General features: G+C 37.0%; 1 protein-coding gene across 1 annotated transcript in view; it reads left to right on the top strand.

Moving 5' to 3' along the window:
* The window catches only part of HGTX (HGTX homeodomain transcription factor), an 82,339-nt gene extending 66,242 nt beyond the window's left edge, over positions 1-16,097 (top strand). The window contains exon 4 of the mRNA XM_068763678.1: positions 15,442-16,097. Coding sequence (XP_068619779.1) covers positions 15,442-15,645 — 204 coding nt within the window. The 3' untranslated portion in view covers positions 15,646-16,097. The remainder of the gene's footprint in view (positions 1-15,441) is intronic.
* Positions 16,098-25,403: the final 9,306 nt, after the last annotated feature.

The following is a 25,403-nucleotide window of genomic DNA, read 5'->3' as shown; positions in this document are numbered from 1 at the left end:
TCGCGGAGTTTACCCACGTCACGTTTACCTGCGCGTGGTCACCACTCGTGAAAGTTCCAGTTCCAATTGCCATCCGTTGAACGAATTATGTGCCTTGCCCACTGCTACTGGTGTACTGGAGTACCGACGACATTGTTCACGTCGCGATATGTCACAGGATATGAGCAGCGCAGGACCGGCCATAGTGGTGATTATTGGGGGAGGCTTGTCTTGAAGTGGGCGTTCATCGGCTGAAAAGAAGAAGTACACAATAATACTTAATACTAAATAAATATATATACATGTCCATATCAAATGTTAGACGTCAATTAAAACTAAAATAAGGCGCGTGAGGATGTAACCGGGTAACATAACAATGAAATTATAATTACTTTATTTATATATATATATATATTAACACATTTATATAACTGAAGGAAAATTAAAGTTCTTATTACAAGTAATATATTCAATAGTCAAGAAATTACAAATTAATTACACAGATAATATTTTTATAAGGTTTATAATAACTGGTAGAGAAGAATAAATGAGAAATTTTTGGATTTTCACACCATATACACTAACTAACTTGAATTAAGAATGCCTAACTCGTAATCTGTTTGAGCTTTGGAACACTATATATATATAGAATATTATTAAAGTTATATAGAATATTATTAAAGGTTGCAAGCTTGTATAAAGAATTTATTATTGCAATAATTTGAAGCATATTGCACTAAAATACTTGCAGTGTACGAAATAGACAACTTACAGCATTCACTTGATAACGCTCCGTGTCACTGGCCACTACGGCGACTATACTTTTTAAATTTTAATTAGTATTCTGCGTTCGAATTTCAATTCGAACTCGTATTTGAATTCAATGCCAGTAGAGAGGTAGTCGCTGCCATTTTTTTTGGCTCAAAGTCAGTATTAATCAATAATCTAATAATCGCCACTTCGTCATTTGTCTTTTATCTTCCTCGCCATCGAAGATGGAATAACACATTTTTTGTTGTATACAATTATTACAATATTAATTTATTAAGATATTTAAGCAATAGATAAAGTGTCTGAATGTGTGAATATTTAAGATAAAAATATAAATTCGCTTATTTAACATCGGAACTTTTGACAGACCATCAACTTATTATCTATTTATTTACTTAATCTATTTTATTATGACTCTACTCTGCTTCGCAAGGTGTTATAGATGTGCAGAAGAAGCAAGAAGAAACTCCACAACAACACATCTTTTAATAAAGCTTAACACAGATTTACACATATACACTAAATCAGATACAGCCTAAATGAAGTCAAAATAATCAGGTGATATCACTGCTAAGATTTCTTATCATTTAAATATTCTTTTATTGAATAATAAGCCTTTTTCCGTCATTTTTTTATTTGCATTCTAAATTTTGTAAATGATTCAATAATGTTTTACGACATTTTGTTAATAAATGTGATTTAGTTTATAACAAATGAACTAGAAGCTCTTTGCAGTCATGACTTTGGTACGGTCAGTTTTTACACGGTGCCTTGTAAATGCACTATTGAAAATGTGAGAAAAATAAATGTGCAAAATATTAAGCTCTGATATCCAGTGTCGTGATAAATGTAATTCTTTTTAAAATTGAAGCAATAAAAACGTAAATTTAGTGGGATAACATCAAGTCGTTTGTGTAGATAGTGGACGAATTTTAATGTTTTCGCTGATGGCATCTATCGCGGGCGGCGTCGGCCCCTCCGTGAAAAAAGCTCGCCTAATTCCGAGCTGATGAGTGGCTTACACGCCGATAGCGAGGGATTACGAACGCTTTAAACTTTGCGTCCATCAGATAAGCCCGCGCCGCACTCGCCGCCCAACGCACGCGGGGCGGGCGCCGCCGAACGAATTGTCATTTAATTCCAAACATAAATAAATGCGGCCGTGTAGTCCTATGTAAATGATGACTTACTCACTTGATTTGATCGTGCCCTTAATATTCCTATTCAAATTTGATGTATACATATACAGGGTGATTGATTAAGGGTGTAAAAGTTTATTGTGTGGCTCATTTGTTCGTAAAAAGCTTTCACAACTATTTCCAATCAACATGTATAAAATGATCACTCTGAAATATGGTATTTTTTACTGGATGCGATAGTTTAATAATTTGCAATAAAAAGGCTGTAAAGATACATAGTAAACAATAATTATATATTTTTTTATGTAGTAATCAGAATATTGAAAAGTCTTTTGCTTACTATTTAATTATGTCATGCGTTATTAATATTGTCTGCCACCATTGATTTTTGTATAGATCTAACTTAAGCTTTAAAACCTTAAGCAATCATACTGTATATATTTTGTTACTTAAGAAAATAGCATGATTTTGGTGATATATTTAGTTCATATATGTAGTTTAACGAAACTTAAGTAAAACAATGTTTTATCCGACATTTCATTTGTTCTCGCGCGATTCGAGCAAAGAAATGTTTTTAGGAACTGGGAGAGTAATAGACAACATAGAAATAATACAGATTCTTCCATGATTTAGTCATTATCAAAGTATTGCTGTGACAGTAATGAAAAAATTTTTTAAAAAAATCTGATGAAAATCAAAAGTTAATCACGAACTCTGGCCGAATACAATAACGGCGGGCCGGAATGAGGAAAAATTAAAATTAAAAAATACAACGTTTCCCGCCGTCGCACTGTCAAAAATCTACGACATTTCATTAAGCGAAGGTAAGAAAAAAAAAAGTGTCGCCGAAATAACGGAAGAGCAGAGATTAAATTTTAAGGGGCAGTTTCTCTAAATTAATTAGCGAGGGTGAGACGAGAGTGGGGGGAAAAAAATGAAATGTCAAAATTACAACAAGATTCGCCTTAATTATGTCCGCGCGGGGCCCGGACGCACTAATTACATTTTCTTAATTTGCAAAGTTTTCGACGTCCGGCCGCCGTCCGAGGAGGTTTTTGTCTGAGAATTAAATACATTGGCAGCGCAGGCCGCCGTCGAACGCGATGTTAATTGAAAATTAATTGCTCTAATTTAATATTTTTATTTGTTGAACATTATTTTTAATGTTCAGTACTTTGACAATTATTTATTTTTAATATAACTTACATTTACTTAACATTATGTCAATAAATACCAACATTATTATATTTATTTATACAGAGTGATTAAATATAGGTGTGAAAGCTTTAAACGCTGTGAATATAATGCAATTGTAAACAATTAATATACGGTATACCTATCTTGGTATATAAAAATCGATGATTTCATAATATTATATATAAAATCGTTTTCAAAATTCATATCATTAAGTATTCAAATGAATTTAGTTTATTCTTTGTTCCTGCCGGCTGTACTGCCAGAAATTATAGGCATCTTAGCAGAAAAAAATTATCTTTAAATATTTCAAACTTATCGCTTTATACAGCCTGATTGAAAATAGATGTAAATGCCAGAAAAATAACCATAAATACTGTATAATTATGTAAACAAATGGACCCTGAGGATCAATTTTTAAAATTTTACTAAATGTTTTAATATAATTAAATCATATAATACGATAGAACAAATTGTATGTGTAAATAAATAGGCAGTGCATAGAAACAAATATGCGACGAAGGCAGTTCGAGACGACGGAGGCTTAGTTCGCCAGACGCAGGCCGTTCTTAAACGAAGCGAATTAACATTTTTATGCGGACTCCGAGTTAAAAAACCCAAAGGGGTGAGCCGGCACCGCTCTTTGGATAATTAACTTTACTGTTACAGCATCTCCTTGTCTTTCCTAATTTGCAAATGAGTTTTTTTAATAACACCGAGTTTGTAGCCGCCCTAATACCGCCATGATTTACGGGTGTTGCCAGCGCGTGGTTTGTTTACGTCCGAGTGTTGCCCCTTATCTTGCCCTGATGTAATTAGGATTTAGGACAAACATATATTATCTGGACGGGAATAGGTCATAATAGTTCCCTATCGGAATGACTAGATTTCTTGTACCTTTTTAAATGATCTTGACACAACACTAATCATCAAATTATAATAATTCCTTTTAAAACTAGTTATTTGTAAATAAAATTTGTATAACTATATGTTATTCAATTTGATCCAGATCTTAGTTCTAGTTCATGGACCCTTCCGCTCCGCGAACTCAGTGCCGATGAAGCTGTAAAAGCCTTAGGGCTAACAGCATTAACATCTTCAGAAACAATAAAGTACAATAGATAGATCTTAGTCAGCTCAACCACAGGATGGCCACAGCTGGACATAGGGGAGCTATACAATTTCCATTGGACAGGTGGGAAGGTCTGCATACAGAGCTTTCCAACGACCTTGTAGGTGGAAGTCCTGCGCTGCGTATGCCTGTCTCTGGTCTCCAGAACTCTAAGGCCTCAGAGGTCATATCTACTGCGCTATGTGGCTTGACCACTGCTATTTCATGGACAATACCAGTTACTTTTTATCGCTTACTAGTCTTTTGACCACTCGTCTGTTGGAAAGCGTCGTGGTCGAATATGAAGCAAAAAGCCTCAGTAAGTGTCTATTCACTCTTATCTTGAAGAGAATTGGGTTATATTTTTCAGATAATAAGAAAAAAGCAGACTATTCTATACTCGTGAAGTGAGTTTGCAAAAGAAGCTCAGAGTGAGAGACGAACCTTCTCTAGTAATAGATAATGGCTTAAGGGCCACATATATATGCACATAAATAAATATTTGGTTTGAATTTCAATGTACTTTATTTTACTAAAGTGTACAAGTACATTAAAACAGAAGCTGAAACAGTTCAATATCTGTTCATATCAGTGTGCATAGCGCTCGTAAAATGTTAATAAATAGTGTAAAATTGCGATGTCCTGTCCCAAAACATAAATAGTGCAGCCATCGATCAATTGGCTATTTTTTTTTGTCTACCGAATGAAATGTGACGCGACTCCCGTGCCGGCCGGCTATTTTTTTTATTTTCGCTCTGCAACCATTAGTACGGGAACGTCCATCGATCAAAAGCACAATTCCAATTTACCTATCGCCCACAAATTCTTCAAAAACGACTGCGCGAGTATCCGATCTCGCACAAATACAGATAAAAAATAAATTGCCGCCACCGCAGTACGGCGACTTTGTATTATTTTTTTTTCGCTCTGTTTGACATTTACGTCGCGCGCCATTTTGAATTGTATCGCAGCGTTGTCGGTTTGATGATTTAATAACAATTACGTTTTGAAATTTGGTTACCACATTATTATTTTCTGTATTTAATGTAAATATTAAAACATATAGATATTTTTCATTCAATAAGAACGACTTTTGAAGTTCTGGTCGGTTCTTCTTAGCAGAACTTTACTTTTACTTTTAATGTCAAAAGTGTAAACACCTATTCGAATATTTTTTTAATTTTGATTTAATGCAGATTAATTTCTTAATAATATATTTAATAAATCAATTTATTTTACTAGAACTACAAATACAGTACAGTTAGAAGTATAAATTAGTGCGTTAATTATCGTTATGGATCGGCCGCCATCTTGTTCAGCCGTTAAATGAAGCGTCGAAAGGTAATTAGGTTACAGAACCGTCCGGCGCGCTTTGATAACGTATTGATGGGCTGGGAATGCGAGTAATCCGTACGCCTTGTTGCCTGCGATGATTAGGCCGCCATCTTTATTCTTTTGGATTCAATTGAAATTTGAACTAAATCTTTTTTTTTACTTTTCGTGTTGGATTTACGTTAATGCGTTCTTCGTTACGTTCACTAGATTGAGATAATTATAGAAAAATTAACAAATATTTTGCTGGTTAGAAAGAACAACTGTTGTTTAAATATTTATTTATATATTGTTATATAAGATAACATCAATTTTATAGGCCTTAAAAGAAGAAAGGTAATTTTATTTATTATTAATCGTAACATAACGTAGAAATGTCAGTTAGTTGTCAACGTCACTTGATTGAAACATCTCAAATTCTTATGAAACAACAATGCAATGTGTGTGACGTGCTTGGGCAAATAAATCTAGTTTTTTCTAGTAAGAATCTGCATTTTTATTTAATTAAAACGCAATAAAGCGTACATTTATAAATCCATAGAGTGACAGTAAATCAGCTAATAAAGTATTTTGTTTGATATTCAAATTCAAAATATTTTATTTGGGCAGGCATGACATGCGCTTTAGAATCGTCGATTATTTTAACATTATATGCAATAAGCTACCACCAGCTGGGAGCGCTGATCTGAGGAGCCGGCCAGAAACTAAAGAGTTGCTCTTTTCAAATAAAATTTAACGAATTTTCATGTTAACATTATTATATTAACCATGTAAATGAATCAACGAACCAAGTTCAACACATTTCGATTTAATTAATAAATATCGAAAGATTTAATTTATAATATAATTTTAATTTTAGATTCAAAACTAAGAAAAGAAAGGTAGAAGAAATCTTGTCAAACTTTATTATATATGTGTACACCCAGACCCATATTAAAATAAAATATATACGTGCAAATTTTACCGAAGCGCCCACGCGTAAACGTATCTTCAAATTTCTGTATGATTGTCTCCTCTACAATTATCTCTTCCTTTTATTCTGTAAGCGAGTATATCTCTCTTTGTTTCCCTGGTACAGATAGTCAGGGACATCATTAACAATAGCTTATATCCATACCTTACTTTATGTTAACTGTTGTTTCTCTTACATTCATTCTTGTTATTCTTAAGCACATAGACATATTATCATCTCAACCTATAGATGCTTTCTGCAAGGAGTAGGCTTTCCCCAGGGAACGCCACAATGATGATGAAATAACAGTATCCATAGTTCTTATATTATACATTGAATGAATAACTCCCTCCTATAGCAGGAAATCTGTATCACCCCATGGTTCTGCAAAGCATAGTTACAGTTCGTATTTAAATAGAGTTTGGTTCGTCGCTATCAGGAGCGGGGTGAATGAAGTCGCCGCGGGCACATTAGCGGGCGGCGGGGGTGCGCGGGGGTGCGCGGGGGTGTGCGGGGGGAGGGCTCCGATAAGCCGCAGCTTGACAAATGACTTGCAGCGTAATGATGCGACGCCCTCGGACGCCATACCATCCGCCGGGCGCGCCCTGACGTCACGTTGACCTTAGGTCAAAGACGTGTGTGTGTGTTAATTGTGAGGGATTTTTCAACGACAACTATGTTTATAAAATTCGAACAAAACAATGGATTTATGTTAAAATTATTTAATTGAAGATTTGACAATTATAAATAACATTTCATTGAACAGTCTACCACAACCGCGTATTTAATATAGATTTTTGTTTTATTTGATTTTACAAGATTCATGTTTAGTACTTAATACGAAACCTGAAGTATTTAAACTCCCCGATGATCAACCATTGCAGCAGCTCATGTTTGGGAGGAGGTTTATGCCTTGCATTGGGATGCTCTAGGCTCAAATGGTGATGATGATGAGGTACAACCGGAACAGTTTCACCAATTGGAGTCCATAAGTAATTAACAAAAGACAATTTAACGATAATACAAGCAAAAGATACAGTAAATAAACAAAAGAAACATAACATAGGCAAGAGAACATTTACGAATGACAGCCTGGTCAAATATTATTGTCGTCATCGTCTCAGCCCATAGGCGCACACTGCAAGGCATATGACTCCCCCAAAGATATCTGATGATGATGGGGATGATGGGGATATACCATTATCACCATTTGAAAGGCGAGATGGCGATCGCAGTGGTATTATGGTATGCAGAGGACGCTGCTGCCCATCCTCTGGAAACTTGTTAATGGACAGTAGCAATCCTATATAATTAATGCACAAAGTGTGAATTATAAAAGATTGTATGCCAGGAATCGAACTCGCGACCTACGATTGCAAGTCGCTGTCCTCTACCGTTATGTCACCACTATTAGTATGAACATAGATGCAAATATATCACGCAGTTACATATCGTTGTTATAAAAATGGTGACTGACATATGATAAATACAAGAAATGAAAATAAACTTATAACCGTTAAACTTAATCTTAAAGAAGTTAGTAAATTTAGAGTCAAATAGAGTTCTATACCATATCTTAGACCGTCTTTTCGTTAGTTGTAAAACTAAAATAAAAAAATATTTAAATGAATATATTTTAGAGCATTCAAGACTTTTTAGTTGAACTAAATATAACTATGTTTTGTTTACCTATTTACATTGTTGTTATTATAATGCATACATCAAACATTATTAAATTTAATTTAAAAATACCAACTGTTGAGTTTCTAGCCGGCGCTTCTCAGTAGATAAGGTAAAAATCAGACTGTAAAAAAAAATTAATAAAAGGATACATAATCATTGGTCTAGTGAATATTTAATATATTTTAATATTTAGTTTTGAATTTTGAATAGAAGGTATTGGGTCATCTATACCCCAGCAGTCTGTATCAAATTTTATAGATGGAAGTAAACCTCACGATGAGGGCGTTACGGTCGAGCTTATTACGGTAATTCTGTATATTAAAATATATATATTTAAATTTACAATCACACGCACATTTTGAGCTGATAGCGTTTTTGTTAACCACCTCATGATTTATAGTTTTAATATTACAGTTCAATACATTGGCTTTACATGCCTTCGAGCTTCAATACTCTGAAAGAGGCACTGCCCCTTCGCAACCGTGGAATCTGCAAATGCCACCTGGCCAGATCTAAAAAAATGGCTTTATGTATAAGAAAAGCGGTAAATGCCAAACCGCGCAAATTAGAGACAAATCACCATGAGCGTCTTCTTCGCCATGGAAAATCTTTTGTAAATTTTAAATATCAAAGTATCCATTATGAATTGTTAACAAATTGAATATTACACCAGCGGGTAGTAAGGCGTAGGGTAGATCGCGAGTCGGCTCACGTCTGGCCTGTACTTTATCGCGCGCGTTCGCAGATGATATGTTTGATTTGTTCGATCGTCGACGGCGGGGGAATCCCCTGCGCTGCACGTTTACGAGTTGTTTCATGCATAGCATTTAAGATAAAAAATCGGTTCACATGGAAACGTTTTTTTTTATTTACATCGTAACAATTGTTTGTAATTTTAATAGAAAACTACACCACAGATCTGCTATGAAATTATTCAATTTTATTTATACTTATTTCGTTGTAAATCTGCTGTGGGCGCAGTTGGGATACGCGGTGCCTCAGGGAGAGGGTACATAATCCGGCGCTAGGGCCCGGTGAGGATCGTCGGATTTATATACATTTAAACAGTTACAATTATTCAACAATATTGTTATGTTTTAATTGAAATGAATCGTATCGTATCGAAAACGTTCCAATTTTATTAATATTGTTGTAAAAAACCTTTTCAATCTGCAATAGCGTAATTTCCTCTATCCGTGATTTCAAATCCATCTCTTAGCAACTTCCGGGAGAGGATGCAAGAACGCCTCAACGAATAAATAAATGATCGACCTTAGTAATTCACATACAGGTTTACTGGTTAGAATTCTAAGAAACCAATAATTTTTATACTGATCGAAACATAATTATTTACATATACTATTATTTACGTGAAATAAGCTTGAAAATGTAGTAATATTATAATTATTAAACAGTAAAAAACTTAGGATGTGTAAAGTGGAACTAAACACAGTAAAATGTACCTTCAGATTCCATAAATTATAACATACATATTTCCATAAGTTCTAAATGTAAAGTATTATACACATGTATAATAGAAGCTAATATTTACATATTATTGTTAATAAAGCGAGGGAATGTTTCGTTGTGTGTTCCAGTCCAGTAAAAAAATGTTATAGAAACTAAAACAGGCGCGCATTCGTCGCATCGTTCAAATTAATAATCCGGAAAGCAAGATGGCGGACGCGCTAAGACGTTTTTATTTCCCGCCACTGAAAGCGCATTATCTCTATCAAGCCATTACAGACCTCTCTTGTGAAAAATAATAGATATTCACATAATTATCCCGACCCCCCTCGAAAGAGCGGAACGAAAACATACGAGCTCCTACATTAGAGTGAGACGGATAGTGTCCCCGCGCTACGCGTTTTGCCACTTAAGTAATTGAATAGAGGGGTAAGTCGGGGTATAAAGGAGAACTGGAAAATAATAATATAAGTAATAATGTTGTTGGTTCGCGTGAAAGGGCCCAACTTGTTTAGTTGCGTCGTAAATAGAATAATAAACATACGTCTTTCTGTTAGATATGGGGAAACTCTGAACGGAGCGGCTCGGCGTCGTGTTTGCAGAAGTGGCTGGCCCGCCGCTGCTTCATGCGCTCGCTTCTTTTGTTACACTCCTCTTATATTTTCAGATTGACTTTCATATAGTTTTAAAACTATTTGGCCTTTTACAAACACTTATGTCATATACTAGTCCATCCACAGGGTGTTCTGACGATCTTGGATTGTTGAAAGACACTGGAAAGAAGAAGAGAAGTCTGTGGAAGATGAGGGGGTAGAAGCTCTATGTCTATATGTCGTCCTTTAGCTGAAATAATGATGATAAAGTGATGAATTTGATTTTTACATTAGCTTTTGTTTTGCCTTTGATCTGGTACACGGTTTTATCATCTTAACTCTCAAGAAGAAGACGTATTACTAATACGTAGTGATTTAGACCGACAGAGCTATTATATTATGAAGCTACATACATATATAGAATCACGGGTGATACCTACAACTACATAATATTATATAAGTTTGTAATAATTTACAATGACGGCAACTTGAAATGAAGTGTTAAATGCAAAGCAGGGTTAATATTACAAATGTAGTAATTCTAGCCCGCCTTTAGTGCACTACGTTATTAAGGAAATCGGGACAGGAAATAACAGTACGTAAAGAGGACAGCTTTCGGAGCTTCAGCTGGAGGACAGCTTTCGGAGACCAAATCAGAAATGAGGATATACGCAGAAGAACCACGATCACCGTTGTAGCTCGAAGAAGTGCCCGCTAGAAGTGACAGAGTGCGGGGCACATCGCAAGTGCAACCGAAAGATTTTCAAGTGGCGACCACTAGCTGGTAAACGCAGCATGGTTAGCCCCCCCCCCCCCCACTAGGCGAACCAACGAGTTAGTTCGCGGGAGGTCGCTGGATACGGGTAGCGCAAGACTTCTCGTGGCGATCTTTGAGGGAGGCCTAGGCCTTGCAGTGAGCGTCCATCGGCTGAAAAGAAGAAGAATAAGTAACAGGACAATATTTTTTCTGTATTGCACAGACATTAGCATCCGTACCTTAGTTTTTGCAACTACTTTTAATATTTCCGATTTTTTTTGCCCGCCTTTCTTCATGTCGCAGAGTTTACTAAGTCTCGTAAACTATTTTATAACCAAAATGTTAGTTTTTTAAATCATTGCTGTCTTGTTTGTTTGTTACAATGCCCTAACAAAGTCTAGTTTTCAACATTATGCGTGCACGGTTCGCGCGACACTTTCTGATCCCTTCTTCGAATTCCCATCCTCAGGTTTCATGATGATCAGATTTCATGTGCAATGGTTGCCGTTTATCAGTACAACTTTTCAAAATAAAATAAAAAAATCAAGCTTTATTGTACGCCTACTATATGTAGATGTCTATATATAGAACAAATAGTTCAAATAAGAGAAAATTAATTAGCAAGACATAATATGCTTTGGCAAAAGAAATGTGCCGTAGTTTATTAATATAAATAAATTAATATTTATTAATGAATTGTCCGGAATCATGTCCAAAAAAGGTATTATCTTACTTATATTTTGTAGTTGTCATTCGAAAAATTTAAATAAATAATTACATACATTAGATGGTTACTAACCAACCTAGTTATAGATTTAATTGATGGGAATGTAAAAATACAATCAACTCCTGTACACCGTACATGTGACCGCTAAAACTGGTTTTACTAGAATAAATGATACAGTAATAAATAACAACATGTCTGTGCGTCAGTAACAAAACTTAATAATCTATATTTCTACGACAAAGAACGGGCGGGTGTAGTGCTACGGAAGCAAATAGAATTTGCTTTGCCGGCACCGTCTGCAATAACTATTGATGTATTGACTTCACGTCGTGTTTATCTTCTTTCTTTCGTTTTTGTTTCGCTGACGTTTTGCTTTCGCGTACATTATAAAAGTTAGTACAAGTGTAGCCGTTCAATTGTTATTTTACAGTTTTAGATTATAAGTGTTCAGTTCAAGATATATTTGTCTTCTGAATACCGATACTGCTTACTTGCGGTCTTATATAGCACAATCAAATGATAAGAATCTTTCTTTTGACTGCCTTAACAAATTCAACTGTTTATATTATAAGTGGCTACTCTACCGCTTTGTGGTCTTCTAATTCAGGGCCGCGATAATATGAGTATTTAAACCACCTAATACCGTAGTCAACTAAATTTGCAAAGAACTGTTTAACAATCTTTTGATTCTCCCAAACAAACAGTAATAAAGGTTCTGCCGCGAAGTGGACGGCTCCTGGGGTATTTACGAGATGGTAAGGAACGCGAGGGTCTAATTAATTGCTTGCCTCGTCCGACGGCGCCATCAAAGTGTCGTTACAGACCCCGATACCGCTCTAATCCTTAACTTTAGGGTGAGGATACAGGAACGAGCGGCGAGGGTTTTTTTATTTTATCTACTCTTCACTAAAATCATCAGTTTTTTATTATTACAAATATATTGAGATGTTGCACATAACCCTTAAATATTTTTCCCATTGCCGGCTTGTAGAGCAAAGAGACTGTTTGCCGTCACGGCATGCTCGCATGCCAAGCGTGGCAAGAATCAGCACCATAAACCATGATACCTTCCATATTTCCGATGGAAAGGACTAAGTCGAATAAAAGCCTAGGTTAAACAATGCCCGTCTGATGGTTAAAATGGTGATGATGACAAAATATTAATACAGAATATATAGCAAAGTATTAAATAGTGGTCTGATTGCACAAGGCTATTTCTTTTAGACAAACATTGGATGATGTAGTTAATAAGAAAAAATAGAACGGGTATGGACATCAAATAAAAAGAAAAATTAAAAGTTAACGTATTTCAGATTTGTTCTTAAATATATACCTCAAAAGTATCTAAATGTTTTAATACATAAATCACAAAGCAAAATACAATACATACATATATCCAATAGTAAGCAGAAGTATACATATATAGGTATAGTAAAAATAGGTTGATTAAGGATGTTATAGGCTCTTCTCAGATCAGAGTTTGGATCCTTTGTAGCTTTAAAAGTTATAGGATTTAATAATTTAATTTCCTATAAAGGAGACTTCAAATATTTGAATTCTACTTTTGACGTTCACAAGGCATCACAAAAATTGACTCAAAGTAGAAAGTAATAAGTAAATGAACAGATTTAGTTGCCGCTATGAGAGTAATCGTGTGTAGGAACTTAATATAATAATGATAATACTAATATACAAGATACTTGTATAAAAAACAAAAGCAAGAACTCTTGTTAGGAATCTCTCCTCGCTTCCGCCTATCACAGTGTGCGCTTTGCAAATTTTAACAAAGCCGGATTAAGTTAGCGCTGTAAACAACGACGATACGACGGCCATCAAGCTGCCGCAACCACCAACAATAATTACAATAACATCCAATCGCAGCGGGATGATTTATTTATTTACTTTTTTACACATTGTTTAATGACGGCTTTATAGATAAACTGGTAGAGCAGCTAATCTATTCGCGTGTTCGGAAACATGAATCATCTACCAAGGAGAGACAACATGGTTATGTTGGTTTAGATGTTCATGACATCATCAGTACTCGTCACATATAAGACTTTTGATTCGTAGGAAGGCGAGCACAACCGTGAGACATCATGTGGCTAAAGTTGCTAATGTCCGGACAGTACCTCCGGCGAGATGACCGCACTTTAACGAGCGTCTCAACAGCATCTGCTCCAAACGCTAACCGCCCGCGCGTCCACGAGCACCGGCGCTCAGGCCTAATCATGAAAATGTATTTATGACCTAATTAAACTTCTGTCTACCCTCCACGCGAGCGAGACGCCCGTACGACGCCCCCGAAAGACAGAGCGAGACGGCGTACGCCCCGGGCCGGTGATTAACGAGCGTTATATGGCCGGTTAAGTACCGTGTAATTTGCAAAACGACCCTTAATTACCTCCGAACACGACTACCATCGCCGTCCTTATCGGACGGAGAGAAGGTCCGTACGCCGGAGGGAGATAAATAATGAGAGGCGGGCGGTGCTTTTAAGGCGATGTTTAATGAGGCATTATTATGTCTGCCGCGCAGATTAGCTTCACATGGCGCCGAAAATTGTTTGCCCGCTCTTTATATTTGGTTTCGTGCGGGACAGATGCGCCCGCCGCTGTTCATCTGCGCCTCCATTTGAATACGGAATCGCAGCTAACGACCGCTAGGCCGGCGCGCAAACACCTTGCCCGCTCGCACGCCTTGTTTTATATCACTTACATTGAATTAACGAAACTCGCGGAGCGTGTAAACACGTGTTTAGTCGTATATGTCTTTTCAGTCATTTCTTCTTTTGTTAGGACGTGTCCGTCGTGAAACGCGTTGACAAGCTCTCTCCGTACACTTCTATTCTCTGCTTAAGTCTGGTTGAAGAGTTCAGATATTAATTTGCCTTGATTGTATCGAGGTTTTTCACTGCCTTCTTTTCCTATAACTTGTAGTTTGACGATATCATCTGGTTAGCCAAAATAATCTGATCGAAGATGTATTTATTAAAGCATCTTGCTGTCCACGCTATGTATAACATTAATAATGCGTATACACGTATATGAAATTTAAAATAATGATGAAATGATTAATTTTGTACACGATAATAATATGTAAAATTATTTTATGAAATCTATAACTTCGGAACCAAACACTTCTCTTTGTCAAAACAATTCTGTCCAATAAATTGGACAGGTGTTTTTCCTTCAAAGTGAAATTCAAATTACTGTTTCAACGTGGTGGGATATAGCTGTTATTAGATGTTCACTTGTTGCCAGATTAGTGATGTCGTCAGCATAACGCAGTTTGGAAATATTATTTTCGTCTATTGGAATACCATTTGTCCCTCTTCAAGCCGCTACCCTCAGATGTGTTACCTTACATGTTACTATATTACTTACCTTACTGTAGCGTTATTTTTTTTTCTTTAAGGTACCGAGATAACCCAATAGTGGTTGTATTGACTACTACAACGATCCGCCTTTTGTTTGACGAGCGATGAGCCCAATAGCTGCCGATACCTCGGCTCAATTTTATTTATCATCACCATTTCGGCTGCAGAACATTCTCTGCTGGACATAGACTTGCCTGATAGATTTCCAATAGGGCCTTTGGCCTTAACAAAATCGACTGTCCGCTGGATTGAGTTACATGACAAGATCTTACATCATATCGTTATAAGAAGGTAACATTATTTTACAAAAATATTAATCAAATTACAATGTATTTAAAAGAATATTTCTTTCTACAGGTATGGTTCCAAAACAGAAGAACGAAGTGGCGGAAAAAGCACGCTGCGGAAATGGCGACAGCGAAGCGCAAGCAAGAAGAACTCGGTGAAGAGTGTGATGAACAGGAAGCTCATGAGCAGGAGCCCTGCAGCGACGACGACGACGCCAAGCGGCCGCGCATGCACCTGCACCTGCACCATCAGCCGCCGCACCAGCGACAGTGATCGCATGCCCGCGGCCGCCGTGCGCCCACCCCTACCGCCATGCCCCATCCGCCCCGCCACCTCGACCACCTCGCCACCCCCAGAGCATCCAGCCTCGGTTACGAGATGCCCTGCGACCTCTCCAACTGGCAACTCCGGAACATGGCGGACGAGCGGGACTCCGCCAACGCGAGCGGGTCGCTGGACAGCGAAACTGACTACTACAACGGTGACGACGATCAGCCGATCAATTTCGCGTACTACCATTTCTAAAAGGCCGCGGGCAGTATACACGTATAAATAATTATTTTGCTTCAACTATAAACATTACAAAAAAGACAGCTGACACAATTAAATGTGTAAAACTACAATACAAACACTTTTTAGTTCGTTCGCGTTAAAAATTCAGTGACATCTTTGTCCGTCGGCCTAGCCGTGCTCTAGAACGCGTTGATTTCGAAATTATGCTTTTACCCGGGCAATATTTCTCATCTTTTTAATTAGGAACAACAATTCACCGTATTTTTAACGCGAAAGAACTATAGTTATAATACTGTCTGTCCCTTTTACGTAAGAGCTGTGTAATATAATTTTAATTACGTTTTATTTAGATGTGTAAATATAAGCATAAGTAGTCACGCAGTACGACATAAGTAAATTATTATAACTAGATTTTACATACAAATTAAACTAGAGTTATCGGACGTTGTACATTCGGATTGAAAAGATTCCCCGTGCCAATTCGCCTCGCGTCACACTTATGTTGGCGACTGTACCTCGTTGCACCGGCCGATGCAGACGTAGGCACCGATTATTATTGTAACAGTAATTGTATTTGTAAATATTGGGGTTACGCAGAACTCGTTGTTGCCGCATGCCGCAGACTAATGTATATTATAATTGTTAAGGAATATAATTGTATATAGATATTTAAACGAATTTAATAAATACTTTATCGTGGCTACACGTAGCGACCGCGCGGGACATACTTACTGTCTTAACTCTGTTATGCGAACGAAAATCATGTACGTTATGAATTGGTAATATTTTTATTTCTCTCACACTGCCAATGTCAACAATACCTTCGCTTACTTTAAAAAAGCCAGAAACGGCAGCCATTAAATATATATGGAACAATAGCACTTTTTATCCAAGAAGACGCGCCCGTCTCCATATTTTCAATATAAACATTCAAGTTTTTATCAGTGAGAAGAATTCTATAAATCTATAGTAGTACCCAAAAGATCCGACGTTCAGTCCTCATAGACACTTTGAGATGCTAAACGCGATTCGCCTGACAGCTCATAACATAATTCCACCTCGAAGGCTCTTGCGCTTAGTTAGGAGGTGTAAAAAAACTCTTACGTGACTTCTAATCAGTGTGACGCCTAAAATCATAATTCTACGTATCTTACTATATACGATATTTACTAAACACTTGTTACGAAATTAAGATTTAATGACATATTAAAAATTGGACATCCATTAGGTCTCTTGCATATTTCAGTAAAGATCAGTTACGAGTACTTTTAGATCTCCAAGACTCTACTCTACTAATTGAGAGTTCATTAAAATCATAACGAAAGCAACTTGGGTTATAAATCTCATAAAATGCCTAATAAACACTGGAATTGAAGAACCTGAGGGTTTTCTTCCAAGTTATTAATTCCTTTAAGCATTCATCGCATCTAAGAGCTATGCGACCTCTCGATACCCTAAAAGAAAGGTATGTAGCGGTAGGAGCCGGGACTCCCACGGGAGCCCTGGACCTTCGCTATTTTCAAAGAGGTCTTAAACCAGACAGAAAATCTGCAAATTCCATATGGATTCCAGTGACATTTCGGTTCAAAGAAAATCCAGTTACTCTAGGCACTCTACCATAAAACACAGTTAAAGTATTTACTACTTTGGCAAGATATACTTTAAAGTTTACAAAGATCTACAGAATAGCTATGATAAGTACGTTGAACAATCGAAACAAATCCGTTACGAACACATGGAATGCCTTTATGTTAAATGTTACTACACTGTGACTACATATAAATAATGTCGCCTTCAGGCAATTTCAGTGGTTATTAAATATATCATTTTATTTATTTTTTTAATTGTTTCGGACCTGAGACATTTACCAACCGAATAAGCGGTAGACCCACCTTGATTACATTCAGATGTAATGATGTATATTTAATAGATATTTATTTAATTTGAATTTAAATCTTAAAATGGCGCGTCTTCTAGGTACAACTGTAGCTATTCCGTCATTAAACTTGTGTTGCCTAATTTAATTGATATATACTAAAGAAAACTATTTATAAACCTTATAGCGATAATACTGCATTTGAATTGAATTGTTTAATGTTATTATTTCTATTGTATTTATATATCTATAGTTAATCTTTTATAACACAAAATGAGCCATTTATAGATTTACTAAAATATTTGTTGAAGATACTGTAAAATCAAGTATTGTAAATTTTCTTCGTTTCTCTTTGTTGTTTTTGGCATATTCATATTGAACATCCTGTATATTGTATAACAGAAGTTACTTGAGTGTGGCAGGTCAACTAGTGTGGTTCAAATAAACGGTTAGTAAAAATATTCTCATTTGTATTATTTATCGCCCTTTATCGAATCCAACAGGTGGAAGGAATTTATATATTGGAGGCTGTATTACAAATGAACCATGATGTCAATGAGCTTAACTTTAAAGCTCTAATCGCTTTACAATGAAGAGTTATTAAAATTTTAGTCTCCAACTGTACTGTTGAAAAACTAAATTATAGATATCCTTGCGCATTTAATACTACAAGGTTTCGATGTTAGTATGTAGCTCTTCATCACCGTCATCATTTTAGCTGAAGTACGTTCACTGGTGGACAATGGCTTGCTCCTAAGTTTGTGATACCCGATTGGAAGCGGGCTGCATCTAGCGGCTTTCGACTACCTTAATAAAATCTTCTGTCTACCTTGTGGGGGAGGGGGTGTTCTACGCTCCGGTCGCCGGTCCGTGGTCTCCACTCCAGAATCATAAGGCTCCAAGTGCTTTCTGTTCTAAGTGCCATATGACCTGCCCATTACCATCACTTTACATCACGTATCACTGACTTCTTGTCAATTTTGGAATCAAATAAAAGTCTAATGTAACTGTCCGGCCTATCCTTTGTAAGGTTCCTCGGGCATATATACAGCAAAGAGGTTTAGACGATGCCTTTTCAGCGCTTTATTGTTCCGGAAAGGATGAAACTGTACACTGTAACTGTATACAGACAAGCGCTAAAAATATTCTCAGATCCGATGTTTCGTCCCGCCAGAGGTATATGAGGTTAATATGCTAATAAAAAAAAAACATATAATGCTAGTGTTTCAACAATTTATAATTTTGGCGGCTCTTATGTAGTCTTTAGGAACCATCTTAGTAATTCACTGTATCCATAACAGGTATATAATTTTGAGAATTTTTATGCACACGGCCTTGAAGAAAATTGAATCGAAACTTTTCAACGAAATTTTTCAAAATTAAGAGTTCTTTTGGATATAAAGTCATATGCCAGATGTTTTCTCTTACATGTGATCACTTTTCTCCTTATTTTTTTTATTTAATGTAGCCTTATTCTACAATATAAAAAATGTATATAGTAAATATTTAATGATTTGGAACACATAACAAAACCGTTATTTATATAGTAACTTTTAATGTATTTTTAACTTGTATCTACTGCTGGTGCATTTACGCAAATAAATAAACATTGCAGAAATAACAACTTCATTTTCGGGTTATTTCTCTTTACATTGTACAAAACCTCAATATTAGAATTAGTCGTTACTATATAGTATCGCCATCATCGCTTCAGCCACAAGTCTACTATTGAGACACTGGCCTCCCCCATAGATGCTCTATAGGACCGTTTGGGAGCGGCACATGAGCCTGCCCGTTGTACTTCTCTTCTTCTTCTTCGTTTCATTCGATGGACGCCCACTTCAAGGCATATGCCTCTACCAAGATCGCCGCGACGTCTGGTCCAACGGTGTCCTCATTTAGCAACATTTCCGTAACTTTAACTGTGGTCCTTCCACCTTGTGGTGGACCCACCCATGCTTCATCTACCGGCACGTGGTCACCATTCTATAACCTTTCGGTTGCACAAGAGAGCAATTCTTCGAGCTATGTTAGTGAACTTGGTTTTTCTGTGAATCTCCTCATTTTCGATTCGATCTCGTAAAGAAACTCCGAGCATAACTCTCTACATTGCTCTCTGGCTGACCTCGAGTCTTCCTATAAAACCTATTGTGACTACTTGTATCCGTATATCATCACCGTTTTAGTTTATTCAATATTAAAATGCCTAAATACCTACACATGAATTTCACAATATAAGAAATTTAAACATAACTAAACTCTAACAAAAATCTCATGAGGAAATATTATTTTAGTAAAAATCGCATCGAAAGTCAAGCAAGCTACTAACCGGAAGAAGTACAAAACGAACAGGAAGTGCGAGGGGGCGAGGAACAAGTAACAACCTCCTCCGCCCGCGATCGACTTGCTCAACATTTATCGAATGCTCGACTCGTTTTACACGGGCCGGCGTCGTCTGCCAACCTAAAGACATGTTCACACTCACTACTTTTTATGTTCGAATAACTCCAAAATCAATTGAAATACATAACCTCATTATGTATTTACTATACTATGGTATATTTATTCTCAATAAATCAGATTAGCACAGGACTGGTCATGGTGGTGATCATTTGGGGGTGGCATATGCCTTGCAGTGGGGGGTCCATCGGCAGAAAAAGAAGAAGAAGAAGAGATCAAATGACTGAGCGCATGTGATAAAGCGTAAGTGATTTAATTGAATAAAAATATACCTCAGATTTTGTCAATTAACGTATATAATACGTAATAACGAGTAAATAAAGTTTAATTTGTATTTACTATCCATCCGTGTAAATAATTTACTGCCAGAACTCTGGCCTGTTGCAAACCAATTGAAAATATTAATAAGTGTTATGTATTTCCAATTAATTAGTTTAAAAATAGTGATCGGGAAAATATATAAAAGCCTTTGCTAACAAAAAGGCCATTCACATTTTTAAAGCTTTTACACCTATAACTCGTCGTTTTGTATATTAGTTTGACAGAAATGAATGTATAGGTAAATGTAAGAGATATGAACGAGACACTCATTGAAAAATATCGCATTTAATATAAGTTTGTTGACATATTGTTTGTGTCTAAAAACACCGTTACACGAGAATATTATGCTCAGAGACATTACCCACGGCAATCAGGACATAAAATGCTTCACTGCTATGCTACTCGGGCAGAAATGTTTTATTAAATACAGGAGTAAATTATCTTTTTTTTTAAATAATATAAGACAAATGTTGTTCACAACAAAATTCTCCCATAGGAATTATACGAAATTATTATATCAGATTTGGCATCAGAAAAACTGTATTATATTTCTTATAATAAATACATGTATATTAAATATAATTGATATTAAAAAATTTGTACTTGAATCTTTGCTTCTTTACATAAAAAAAATTAATATAGCGATTGAGCCTTGTTTTTGAGGTACAAGTTCTAGCTCGTTTACAAATGAGGTTCTCCATACAAGAACCTTAAATGTACAGAACATTTGAAGAATTTTTAACGGACCACGGATCGGTCAACGTAGTGTAGGAGGTTCGTCCGCAAGGTGGACAAACAACCTTGTCAAGGTCGTTGGAAGACCCTGGACGATGATCGCTTCCAACTGGTCCTGTTGGAAATCTACAGTGGAAGGTCTATGTCTAACAGTTGGTGTCATATGGTTTAAATAATTAATATGATGACATAGTACATTCTATCGCATTAAAATGTTTGTCCAATTTTAATTATTCATTTATTTGTTATTTTACAGTAGGATTCTATATTAAGAATATTTTTTGATCGCGGTATAAACCAATTGACGAGTATTTTCTTACGTGAGTGTGAACAACGGTTTACCAGATCGGAAAACCTTCCGCGGCAATCGAAACTCCGGCAAAAGTCGCGACGCGCCGCGTCTCCATAGCAACGAACTGTAACAAAGGCCAATGTAAAACCTACCTAAAAGGTATTCAAGTACAGTTCCATTTTATTTGAATAACATGTTGCAAAGAGTTTTCCTTGTAGTTATAAATGTTAAAACAAGGTTTTACCGGTCGCGGCGAGGGCGGGCGGCTTCGAGGGCGGGCGGCGTGGAGTGTGAGCGTGGGGGAGTATTCTTTCATTTGTTGTGGCTCGGGCCGTAAGCGATAAGGTGCGCCGTCTAGGTACCTTTTATTTATGACTCCATTTTAAACCAGGGGCGAAGTGCTACGCAATTCGGCCGGATGTGATTTCCCGGTATTGGGGGACGCCGCCGGGCCTGGTTAAATATGTGCGCGTGATTTATATGGAGCACTCTCATGTATATGTACTTATACAGTACGTATATAGAGACAGTAGGAGACTGAAGTGTTCGTTTTCAACAAGTTGGTATGATGTCCACTACTTACAGTAAAATTTAAGTAAGGATCATATCTTTCTCTGGGCTTCAGAAAAAGCTGTATTTTTTTTTATTTAACAGTTTATTGTACACAATAAAAACACTAAAGTAACAATACAAATATAACTGACACAACAGGCACTACTTATTTCTAACCAGAAATTTCTTCCAGTAGGCCTACGGAAGGAGATTCATAAAAAGTAAGGCAGACACAACGTGCACAATAATTAAATTGAAATATTTACAATAGATACGACTTTTGACCATAATTACATACTTAACATGAACATAAATGTATACTCACATATTATATACTTACATAAATAAGCATAATAAATAATATATATATATAATATAAGCATAAATACATATATAGCATATATAACTAAAAATATTATATATACTAGACAACTAGCGATAAATAGTGCTCTTTGACTTGCTTTTTAAATACAGGTAATGATGGACAATCACGTACTTCGTAGGGGAGAGCGTTCCATAATCTTGCGGCATGGACAGTGAAGGAATAGGAAAAGAAATCAGAGTGATGGGTGGGGATGGCCAGTGACGTCCTTACGTTCGAACGACAAGGTTTGTCCTGGGCCCGGGAGAAGTGGAAGAGGTTACGGAGATAAAAAGGAGCAGAGGGATTGTATAGGATGTTATAGAGAGTAGAAAGAACATGAGCGTTCCTGCGGTGACGAATTGGAAGCCACTTGAGTTGCGATCGGAACTGGGAAATATGATCGTACTTACGTAAACCGAAAATAAATCTAATACATACATTTTGGAGAAGCTCTAGTTTGTTTAGAAGCTCCTCAGTGGCATCCAGGTAGCACGCGTCAGCGTAGTCAAGAATGGGGAAAAGGAGAGTCTGTACGAGGGAGATCTTGGTTTTCAGAGGTAAAAAGTTCTGGAGACATTTGAGCGAGTGAAGTGAAAAATGCAATTTTTTGCTGACCTCATTGACGTGCGGGAGCCAAGACAAATTGGAATCGATGGTTACCCCAAGATTCTTTGCAGATTTGCTAAAAGGTATAATAACGCCATCGTAAAGCAATGGACGGATAGCAGTGACAGCGCCAAAACGCTTATACATATATGCGCTCCCAATAAGCAAAGCCTGTGACTTTTTCGGGTTTACTACTAGTCCGAATGACTTAGCCCAAGTAGAGATCCGCTCCAGATCGGCATTGATAAGAGCAATAGCATCATCAAGATCAGAGATTTTAAAATGCCGATAGATCTGCAAGTCGTCTGCATAAAGATGGAAGTTAGACAAAATTACAGTGGTGACTGTGTTTATAAAAACGGAAAACAGGAGTGGTGACAGTACACCACCCTGCGGCACACCCGCACCGAGATCGCACCAGTCTGAGGAGACATCATCAGAGTGGATCCGCTGAGAACGACCACGAAGGTAAGACTCAAACCACGCCAAAGCAAGAGGAGAGACGTTAAGAGAGCGAAGAATAGCGAGAAGGACATCAAAGTCTACAGAATTGAAAGCTATATTTACTTAGTTGATATTTATATGATAATTTGCATACTGATTGCATAATAAATATAATGACGATATACAAAAGGTTACTACATATAAGCCTGTTATACATTTCTCTGAGTTCTATAAAATTGGCAAAGCTTGGAAACCATTTACGCTTTTACAAAGCTCTTTTATCATCGTCATCAAAATGTCCAAAAGACTTCATTTATTCTTCTTTTCATTCTTCACGAAGACCGGTCCTGCGCTACCTGACTATGTCGCCCATCCACCTAGTGGGGGGCCTACCCTCACTACGTCTACCAGCTCGTGATCATCATTGAAGAACCTTTCGGTCCCAACGGCAATGAGTTGCACGAGCGCTGGACTCCGCCTACTGCCAATTTAAACGAGCAATTCTTCGAGCTACGTCAGTGATCTTGGTTCCTCTGCGGATCTCCTCATTTTCGATTCGATCTCGCAGAGAAACTATGACCGTAGCGCTCTCCATTGCTCCCCGGGTGACTTCAAGCTTTCGTATGAGGCCTACCTTTTTTATTCGGGGATAACTGGGAACACTGTATATCTCTTGGCTATATAGTATTCGTACCCACTAAAAATCCCTCGCTGGTCGTTTTCGGTGACTTAGGAGGGGTCACGGGAGCTTGAACTACAGAAGAAAATGTACCTCCCCTGGCATCCTCATTGAACCTCAACTACACGAGTCCACTTCGCGTTGATATTCTTCTCGTGTTGGCAATAAGGGGACGATGAAGGCCCTCACCCTTAATGCCTGCGAATTCCAGTCCTTTTAGTCACCTCTTACAACAGGCAGGGGATACCTTAGCCATATTCTAGTGAACTCGGTCTAAAGGGTTATATACCACACAATACACATAATTGATAACTTTTCAACTATTACATAAAGATTTATTTTAAATATTGTAACTTTTACAGGACTATTGATAACCACCTTTTTTAATCTATTTTATTTTCGACTCTACTGTGCTTCGCAAGGTGTTCTAGCTATGTTGAAGAAGCAGGGTCGAACTCAATAACAAAACATCTTTTAGACGAAAAGTTTAACATTAAATGTTGATTAATTTCTGATTTAATTTTTTATATATTCCGAGCCTAATGGTTTCCATAGCCTGTTCAACAACTGTAAGTTCATTAATAATGGTCAGAGTACGGCACATTTCTGTTCTGTGCACATTGGTCAGGTCACATACACATTGGTCGTATTACACGTTGATCGGGTATTGGACAATTGAAAAAATTCCCACATAATACCACATTAACAGTGATCTGGCCGCTTGGCATTGCTGTCCGATCGATCTACATTCTACGTTTTTATTATTCCAACAGAGAAGACATTTTAAAAGTCAGATTCGAAATATAAATGATTGATGACCTGGACACTTCGTTATCTAACAGTAAGACATCAAACTTTATATACGAGCTTGTACGGACACCGGCCCACGGCGGTGCGTGCGCTTAAATAGATTTACTGCGCGTGCGCAGCGTGCGCGTGTGTTCGCGGGTCCGCTCGTCTATGTGTGCGTGTCTTGATTTACAAGCCAATTAATACGTTTATAGTGCCGAATCAAGCCGACATACGATCCGTCTCTACGCTTGTAAGTTATATCGACGACCAGCTACGAACGAATAAAACTGAGAACTAAATAAATCTATAGTTTAATACGTTGCAGTATACTCTTGACGAATTATAAACCAGATCAGTCACCTTTGTATAGTGATTATCTGCAGGGTGATTGGTAATA

Source organism: Battus philenor, unplaced genomic scaffold (assembly GCF_028537555.1).
Source record: "Battus philenor isolate CCGP_79_NKW_IND1 unplaced genomic scaffold, ilBatPhil1.0.hap1 SCAF_18, whole genome shotgun sequence".
Classification (NCBI taxonomy): Eukaryota; Metazoa; Arthropoda; class Insecta; order Lepidoptera; family Papilionidae; genus Battus; species Battus philenor.
This window is presented reverse-complemented; position numbering and strand designations above follow the sequence as displayed.